The sequence below is a fragment of the Colletes latitarsis genome, chromosome 14 (assembly GCF_051014445.1).
Source record: "Colletes latitarsis isolate SP2378_abdomen chromosome 14, iyColLati1, whole genome shotgun sequence".
Lineage (NCBI taxonomy): Eukaryota > Metazoa > Arthropoda > Insecta > Hymenoptera > Colletidae > Colletes > Colletes latitarsis.
In genome coordinates, this window is record NC_135147.1 from 6454659 (window position 1) to 6464229 (window position 9571).

Genomic DNA, 9571 nt, shown 5'->3' on the forward strand with positions numbered 1-9571 from the left:
GGATGTAATTAGCTAGTAAGAAAGCAGTATGCTACTAAGCAAGCTGTAAGCGAGTAACCTAGCAGTATGCTTGTAAGCGAGAGGGAAGCTAGTAAGGAAGCAGCATACTAGTAAGCAAGCAGCAGACTAGTAAGAAAGCAGTTAGCTTGTATGCAAGAAGTAAGCTAGTAAGCAAGCAGAAAGCTAGTAAGCAAGCTGTAAGCGAGTAACCTAGCAGTATGCTTGTAAGCGAGCAGGAAGCTAGTAAGGAAGCAGCATACTAGTAAGCAAGCAGTAAGCCCGAAAGCAAGCAGTAAGATAGTAAGCAAGCAGCAAGCTAGTAAGCAACCCGTAAACTAGTGAGCAAGCAGTGAGCTAGTAAGCGAGGAGGAAGCTAGTAAGGAAGTCGTAAGCCTCTAAGCTAGCAGTTAGCTAGTATGCGAGCAGTGATCTAGTAAGCAAGTAGTGAGATAGTAATCGAGCAGGAATCTAGTAAGGAAGCAGTATGCTAGTAAGCATGCAGTAAGCTAGTAAGCAAGCATTTAGCTAGTGAGAATGCAGTGATCTTGTAAGCGAGGAGGAAGCTAGTAAGGAAGCAGTATGCTAGTAAGCAAGCAGTAAGCTATTAAGGAACAAGTAAGATACAAAGCAAGCAGCAGGCAAGTAAGGACGCAATTAGCTAGTAAGAAAGCTGTATGCTAGTAAGCAAACAGTAAGCTAGTAAGCAAGCAGCAGGCTACTAAGTAAGCAGTTAACTAGTAAGAGAGCAGTATGCTAGTAAGCAAGCAGTATGCTAGAAAGTAAGCAGTAAGCTAGTATGCAAGCAGTGAGCTGTTAAGCGAGGAAAAAGCTAGTAAGGAAGCAGTTAGCTAGTACGCAAGTAGTAAGCTAGTAAGCAAGCAGTGAGCTAGTAAGCAAGCACTAAGCTAGAAAGCAAGCAGTAAGCTACTAAGCAAGCAGAAAGCTGGTAAGCTAGCAGTGAGCAAGTAAGCGAGCTATAAGCTAGTAGGAAAGCAATTAGCTAGTAAGAAAGCGGTATGCTTTTAAGCAAGCTGTAAGACAGAAAGCAAGCAGTAAGCTAGTAAGCAAGCAGTAAATATGTAAGGAAGTAAATTACCAACAAAGCAGTGAGATAGTAAGCAAGCAGGATGCTAGTAAGGAAGCATGCGGCTAGTAAGGAAACTGTAAGTTAGTAAGGAGGAGGTAAGCTAGTAAGCAAGCAGTTCGCTGGAAGCAAGCAGCAAGCTAGTAAGAAAGCAGTATGCAATTAGGTTAGCAGTATGCTAGTAAGCAACAAGTAAGCTAGTAAACTAGCAGCAGGCATGTATTAAGGCAATTAGCCAGTATGCAAGCAGTAGGCTAGTAAACAGGCAGTGAGCTAGTATGCAAGCGGTAAGATAGTAGCAAGCAGTGAGCCTCTAAGCCATCAGCGGGTTAGTCGGGTTGCAGTTAACTAGTAAGGAAGCAGTATGCTAGTAAGCAAGCAGTATGCTTGAAAGCATGTGGCAAGCTAGTAAGAAAGCAGAAAGCTAGAAAGGAAACAGCAGGCAAGTAAGAAAGCAGTCAGATATTAAGCAAGCAACAAGCTAATATGCAAGCAGCAAGCCAGTCAGCAAGCAGTAAGCTAGAAAGCAAGGAGCAGGCAAGTAAGAAAGTAGTTAGCGAGTAAGCAAGCAGCGAGCTAGTAAGAGAGCAGTGAGTTAGTTCGAAAGCAGTATACTTGTAAGCAAGCAGTAAGCTAGTATGCACGCAGTATGCTAGAACCAAGCAGCAAGCTAGTAAGTAAGCATTATGCTGGAAAGCATGCAGTAAGCTAGTAAGTAACCAGTAAGGTTGTAAGCAAGCAGTAAGCAGGTAAGCAAGCACTAAGGTAGTAACCACGCAGTGGGCGAGTAAGCGAGCAGGAATCTAGTAAGGAAGCAGTATGCTAGTAAGAAAGCAGTAAGGTAGTAGGTAACCTGTATGCTTGTAAGCTAGCATTGAGGTAGTAAGTAATCCGTATGCTTGTAAGGAAGCAGTAAGCGAGTAAGCTAGCAGTAAGCTAGTAAGCGAGCAGGAAACTAGTAAGGAAGCAGAATGCTAGTAAACAAGCAGTAAGCTAGAAAGCATGCAGTAAGCTATTAAGCAAGCAGTAAGGCAGTAACAAAGTAGTGAGCTAGTAAGCAAGCAGTAAGCTAGACAGCAAGCAGCAAGCTAGTACGTGAGCAGTTAGTTAGTTCGATAGCAGTATACTTGTAAGCGAGCTGTAATCTAGAAAGCAAGCAGTAAACTGGATAGCAGGCAGCAATCAAGTAGGGAAGCACGAAGCTTGAAAGCGAGGAGCAGGCTACTATTAATGGAGTTAGCTTGTAGGAATTGAGTAAGGTAGTAAGCAAGCAGCAAGCTAGTAAGCAATCGATTAGCCAGTAAGCGAGCAGGAAGCTAGTAAGGATGCAGCATGCTAGTAAGGAAGCAGCATACTAGTAAGCACGCAGCATGCTAGTATGCAAGCATTATGCTGGAAAGCATGCAGTAAGCTAGTAAGTAACCAGTAAGCTTGTAAGCAAGCAGTAAGCAGGTAAGCAAGCAGTAAGCTAGTAAGCACGCAGTGAGCTAGTAAGTAACCCGTATGCTTGTGGGCAAGCACCAAGCTAGGAAGCAAGCAGTAGGCTGGAAAGCAAGCAGCAAGCTAGTAGGCAAGCACTAAGCTAGAATGCAAGGAACACGCTAGTATGATAGCAGTTAGCTTGTAAGCGTGCAGGGAGCTTATAAGGAAACAGAAATCTAGTAACCGGGTAGTGAGCAATTAAGCGAGCAGGGATCTAGTAAGGAAGTAGTATGCTAGTGGGCACCCTCCCGTGGCTGTTACCTTCGCGTGGTGGTGGGGCTTGTGTGCCCTGATGATCTCTGGAGCTATGCCGGCGTTTGTCAATGACCCCTGGCAAGTTCTACTATGCCGGTCAGGTTCGGGGTGAAGGGTCAGACAAAAGTAGCCAACACTACACTACACACACACACACATATACGCACGCTCATACAGGCACATACACTCAGCCACACGAGTACACTACACTCCATATTTACCTCGGACACATACAGTATACTTACCTACGCAGATACACATAGACATACACACCACTGGGCCTGGCCGACCCAGTGGGCTAGGTGGCCAAACTGAACCAACATGGACATGGACAATAGAAAGGACAAAGTTACTGGACCAGGGGTGCTCGGAGCCCCAGGTCCCGGCTCGAGTGTTGGTGCGCGGGCAGGCCACACCGGGTCGTCAACCGACGACTGTCTAGCGTCCCTGGCGGATACCGGGTCAGGGCGCGGAAGGAAGCTACCGGAGGATACATGGATAGAGAAAGGGAATGACAGGCGACGTACTCTAGACACGGAAAGGAAAAAGGATAAGAGCGGAGATACAAGTGGTAGTGAAGGTAGTGACTCTGTGGAAGAGCGGGATATATTCGTCACGCCACAGAGTAGGAGGCGTAAAAGTGTGGAGGTAATGGATCCCTTTGTAGTTCGTAGTAGGGTGACGAGGTCACCGGCACGCAAAAGTACTGGAACGGGCCACCCTATACAGATGACGGCGACGTCTAAACTAATCTGGGGACTTGCATATGACACGGAAACCGAGGGGGAGTCGGAAGTGGAGGATTACAGGGAGGATTCTGGAGGGAAGAAAATTAAAAGAACAGTGTCCAAAGTATACGCAGGGGTTAAAAGGGTCGGTAAGTACATGGCAATGGGAGAGAACATCAGACCCGAGATGCAAACAGGCAATCCTAGATACTTACCTGGAACTGAAGTACCTGGAAACATACCTACAGGAGTACACTAACAGGAAGAATAGGATGAGATAGGAGATAACGGAGATGAGAGAGGAACTAGGAAGGATGAGACGAAGAGGGATAGAAAGGGAAAAGGAAATAGGCGAGATTAAGAAAAGAGAGGAAGATAGGGAAAAGGAACTTGAGGGGATGAAGAAGAGAGAGAAGGAACGGGAAAAGGAAATGATAGAAATGAAGAGGAGAGAGGGGGAAAGGGAAAAGGAACTTGAATCTAGGATGGAGGAAGATAAGAAGAGAGAAAGGGAAAATAGGGAGGAAATGGAGAAAATAATGGAGAGAGAGCGAGACAGGGACAGGGAAATCCAGGAGTTGAGAGGAATGCTGGGTGCGGGACCCAGGGGGGATACGGGTACACCGGCACCCAGCAAGCGGAAAATACGGTCACCTCCGGTGGACAGGGACATGCATGATGCGGAAAGAAGAGTTAGACGGAAGGGAATGGAAAAGGAGGGGCTCAGGGAAGGAGAAAGGGGGGACAACGGTCCCAGGGAAGATGGAAGGGAACAAGAAGGAACAGCCAAGGTCAAGGAGGCACCGGGAAGGAATGAAGGGGCTTCCACTGGCAATGAGGGCGAGTGGGTCTCTGTAACGAGGAGGGGGAGGACGAGGATAGGAAGCACAGGAGTGGGGGTGGCACGGAAGGAGGCACTGGTCCAAGGAGGAGATTGGACCAAGCCGACAACAGAGACGGGGGCAAGGAAGAGGCCCGGAGGGAAAGCGGATACACCGAGGATCACGGGACCAAGGACGGAGGCAATCTGTGTGACTGCGGGGGCGAAGACGTACGCCGAAGTCTTCAAGGAAATAGCGGGGAAGGCCAAAACGTGTTTGGAAAATATTAAAGTAGTGAGGAAATCGAGAAAGGGGGAGTTAATAGTAGAGTTTACGAAGGCTGGGTCGGCGGCAAGAAGTAAGGACGTGATTCTGGGGAACCTAGGGGAGGAGTACTCGGTGAGGGCGATGGTCCCGAGGACAGAAGTGGAGATTAGGGACTTGGATCCGATCTGTGAAGCCACCGAAGTGTTGGAGGGATTTTGTAGTGCCTTCGGGATTGAGGAGAAGGCCGGAGTAAGGGTCAAGACACTCCGATATACCTACCTGGGGACTCAGATTGCCGTGTTGGAGTTGCCCACGGCACTCGCCGCCAAGGTGGACAACAGGAAGGTTAAAATCGGCTATACGGTGGTAAGGATTAGCATAGTACCAAGGGTCCTGAGGTGTTTCAGGTGCCACGCTTTTGGACATATAAGCTATGGGTGCGGAAGGAAGGATATCGGAAGATGTAGGAAATGTGGTGAGGAGGGGCACGAAATGCGGGACTGCACAAAGGATCCTAGCTGTGTATTGTGCAGAGAAAAGGGGATGCCAGCAGATAGGACCCGGCATGTGGCAGGGGCAGTTAGCTGCCCGCAATTTCAGGAAGCCCTAAGGAGGAATAGGGCAGCCTGCAGTGGTTGATACTTACCTTCTTGCGGATCCTGCAAATCAACTTAAACCATTGCAGGTTGGCCCAAGACCTGCTTCTGAGGGCAGCGGAGGAACTGCGAGTTGATCTCGTCGCCATCGCAGAACCCTACCTAGTAAGGGCCGACTGGGTAGCGGATATCTCAGGAAGGGCGGCGATATGGGACACAGGGTTCAACGGAAGAAGGTGCAAGGAAGACAAGATGGACAAAGGGAACGCATACGTCGCTGTTGAGGTAGAAGCGGTGACGGTGGCTAGTTGCTACTACCGACCTCGCCTCAGCGGTGACGAGTTTGCGGAGGTGCTAGGGGAGCTTGAGGAGAGTAGGGGGAACTGGAAGAGGGACCTCGTGCTGGCGGGTGATTTCAATGCGAAATCTCCGGCCTGGGGGTCAAGGACATTGGACGTGAAGGGAGGAATTTTAATGGAGCTGCTGGCCAGGATGGGTCTGGAGGTCGCGGACACACGAGAAGAGTACACCTACGAGAAGGCTGGAAGGACGTCCAAAATAGATGTGATGGCCTGTAACAAAGAAAAGCTAGAAATACTTACCTCCAGTGATGTTCTTGCAAAATACACGGCGTCCGATCACCTGTACCTACTGCACGTGTTCGCGGGCCGCTGCCGGGTACAACCTGCAGACCCTGGTGGGTGGAGGGTGGACACACTGGATGCCCCTCGGATGTTGCAAGTGTTGGATGACGAAACAACGGAATTGGACATCACGCGACCGATGGATCTTAGGACTATCGAAAGGGCCCTTGACGCCCTAGTTACTGCCTGCGATGCCAGTATGGAGCCTAGAAGGGCAGCTCCCTTCTATAGGGCCACCAAAATATGGTGGACGAGGGAGATCGCGGAACTAAGGGCACGTACCAACAAGTGTAGGAGAAGGTACCAACGGGCTGCGAGGAGGGGGCGTCCCGATACACCAGACCCCGCAGCAGCTTACAAGGAACATAGGAAACTGCTCAATAAGGAGATAGTTAGGAGCAAAATTAGGGCATGGCGGGAGCTTTGCGGAGCTGTGGAGGGCAACGTATGGGGATGCCCATATAAAGCAGTCATGAAGGCTGTCAGGCCCAGGAAGACCCCTCCTGAACTGACCGAGGAGAAGATCCACCAAATCCTGGAAGAACTGTTCCCTGCGGGGGGTGGCCCTAGGACACGAGGGATTAACTTAGCATGGATGCTAAGGGCTGGCATGAGGATGGTGTCAGAGGAGGAGATCCGGGTTGCTGCTAAGAACGTAAAGTTCCATAAGGCACCCGGCCGTGACCTTATCCCGGGGGTGACGGTTAGGGTAGTGGTGGAAAACAGGATAAGGCTAGTCAAAAGCATACTTGACGGGTGCATCCAGCAGGGGAAGATTCCAGGAAGATGGAAGGAACAAAGGTTGGTATTGCTCCATAAGGAGGGCAGGGACCCGAACCTGGCCTCGGCATACAGGCCGTTATGCCTGATTAGTCACTGGGCAAAGCTCTCTGAATGCGTGTTGAGAGGGCGTATTCAAGAGGCCCTAGGCCCTAGGCCCTACAGGGTTGTGCTGCAGACAATTTGGGTTCCGCAAGGGATGCAGCACCCTGCAGGCACTTACTGAGGTCCATAAGATGGCGGAAGAAGCTAAAAAGAAACGAAAGTACTGTGTTTTACTTACCTTTGACGTGAAAAATGCCTTTAATTCGGTGCCCTTTAAGGTAATAATTGCGGAAATGACCAGGAGGGGATTCCCACTCCCCGACGGCGTCAGCACGGTGTGTTATGCGGATGACACACTGGTGCTGGCCGTCGGGGCGCACTGGGGGAGGGCCATGCGTCGCGCGGAGGAGGGGTCGCAACGCGTCGTCGACCGGATCAGGGGGATGGGGATGACGGTGGCGGTCCATAAGACCGAGGTGATTGCGTTTCATACACCTCGGCAGGATCCGCCACCCCCTCTGATTCGGGTGGGTGGGGCTGACATCGAGGTGAAGCCCCAGATCAGGTATCTAGGGCTGATCCTCGATAGCCACTGGCGTTTCGAGAAGCATTTCCGCTGCCTGGTCCCCCGGTTGGAAAGGATGGTTGCGGCTCTGGGCCGGATCCTGCCCAACCTGGGGGGCCCGGCGGGCCGAGTTCGTCGCCTCTATGTGGCAATGGTCCAGTCGGTGGCCCTATACGGGGCCCCCGTCTGGGCGGACGACCTGGCTGCCTCCCGGCGCAGCATGACTATGCTGCGTCGGGTGCAGAGGCGCGTGGCGCTCAGGGTCGTCCGCGGGTATCGGACCATGTCACATGAGGCGGCGACGGTTCTAGCGGGGATGCCGCCCATGGACCTGCTCGCGCGGTCGCACGCGGTGATGTACCGGCACCGCGTCGACCGACGCGCGGGGGTGGGGGCGGTCCCGGGCGGGCAGGAACCTGCTTGGGGCGATTTGAAGCGCCAGGCCCGGCAGTCCGTGTTGCTCGCGTGGCAGGAGCGGCTGGCTCTGCCAACCGCGGGGCACCGGACTGTCGGGGCTGTTCGGCCACTCCTGAAGGAGTGGCTGGACAGAGGCCATGGCAGCCTCACCTACCGGCTGGCACAGGTATTTTCCGGGCATGGCAGCTTCGGAAGATACCTGTGCCGGATAGGGAAGGAGCCGACGGCGCGTTGCTGCCACTGCGACGCTGAGCAGGACACGGCGGATCATACCCTGGAGGTATGCCCCGCGTGGGAGGGGGAGCGCCGTGTCCTGGTCGGCGTCGTCGGGCGGGATGTCTCGCTGCCGGGCGTGGTGCGCGCCATGCTCGGCAGCGAGGAGAAGTGGAGGGCCGTGGCCTCCTTCTGCGAGAACGTAATGTTGCAGAAGGAGGCCGCGGGGAGGGAGCGCGAGCTTCAGCGGCGCGCTGAAGCTCGCGCTCGTGCGGTGGCCCGAGGTCGTCGCCCGGTCGCGAGGCGTCGCGGGCGGCGCCGGGTCGGACCGGTTGGGGGTAGGAGTGCCTCCCGCTACCGGTCCGACGCAAGGGGAGGCACCCTCGGCGGTCTGGTGCGGCCATGAACGCCCGGCCGCCGAGGGGTGGAAACGGGGTCGCGGGCGGTTGCGAGTTGGGGCTCGCAGCCGCCACTAAACGCGGCCCCGGGACGGATAGCGGCGGGATGGAGTGGCCCCGTCCCGCCGCTATGAGGCAGTGTGTCTACTGGGGGGACCGATTGTCCCCCCGGGGGATGGGCGCGAAAGCGCGGGCACGGGGAGGATACCGGAAGAATGCTCCGAGCGATTCCCGGTATCCTCCCAAAGCGTGCCGAAGGGTCACCGTGGGGTTTTTAGTGGGTAGGTCCCGCGCCTGTCGTTGTACGGGCGCGGGGAATCCCACACACCCCTCCCACCTCTCCCCAAGGAGGTGGGAGGGAGTCTTTCGAAGATTTTCCCCACGACAAAAAAAAAAAAAAAAAAAAAAAAAAAAAGCTAGTAAGCAACCAATAATCTAAAAAGCAAGCAGTAAGCTAGTAAGCAAGCAGTAAGCTTGTAAGCAAGCAGTAAGCTGGTAAACAAGCAGGAAGCTAGTATGCAAGCAGTATGCTAGGAAGCAAGCAGCGGGCTGGTTAGGAAGCACTAAGCGAGTAAGGAAGAAGATTTTCCCCACGACAAAAAAAAAAAAAAAAAGAAAAAAAAAAGGAGGGGATTCCCACCCTACCTGGTCAACTTAATTGACGAAGATCTGAAGGAAAGGAGGATTTTCTATAAAATTAACAACACCTGACGATGGAAAGACATGAATAGGGGTGTCCCGCAAGGCTCTGTCATTGGACCACTCCTATGGAATATAGCCTACGACGGTATCCTCAGGATGAAGCTCCCTAGGGGCTGCGAAAGCTTAGGTTTCGCCGATGATCTGGCGTTGGTAGCCACAAGTACGGAAATCCAACCTGAAAGAAAGAATAGAAAAAAGTACAAAAGAAATACTTACCTGGTTGAATCGAAACGGGCTGCGGATAGCGCCTAAGAAGACGGAGTTAATCTTCCTGAATAAGAAGAAACTCAGAGATCCGGAGTTCGGTGTCGATGTCCTGCAACAAAGGATCCGTGCAGGTACGGAGATTAAATATTTGGGCCTCACGTTCGACAAGAGTCAAATTTTTAAGAGGCATATCGAGAAGGTAACCTGCAAGGGAATCAAGGTTATGTCGGCACTGGGAAGGATCATGCCGAACATGGGATGACCTGGCCATAAGACCAGTCTCCTGTATTATCATGTCATGAATGTCGATTCTCTTGTATGCTGCACCGATTTGGGCACGCTGGGCTGGCGTGGGAGCCAACATGAG

The 9571-nt window shown here is 52.3% G+C and overlaps 1 protein-coding gene across 1 annotated transcript; it reads left to right on the forward strand.

Annotated features, from left to right (window-relative positions):
- Window positions 1-3842: 3842 nt before the first annotated feature.
- Window positions 3843-6883, forward strand: LOC143350223 (uncharacterized). The gene is made up of 2 exons (XM_076782173.1): window positions 3843-5200; window positions 5323-6883. The coding sequence occupies exons 1-2, from the start codon at window positions 3843-3845 to the stop codon at window positions 6881-6883; spliced, it is 2919 nt and encodes a 972-aa protein (XP_076638288.1).
- The last annotated feature ends 2688 nt before the right edge of the window (window positions 6884-9571 follow it).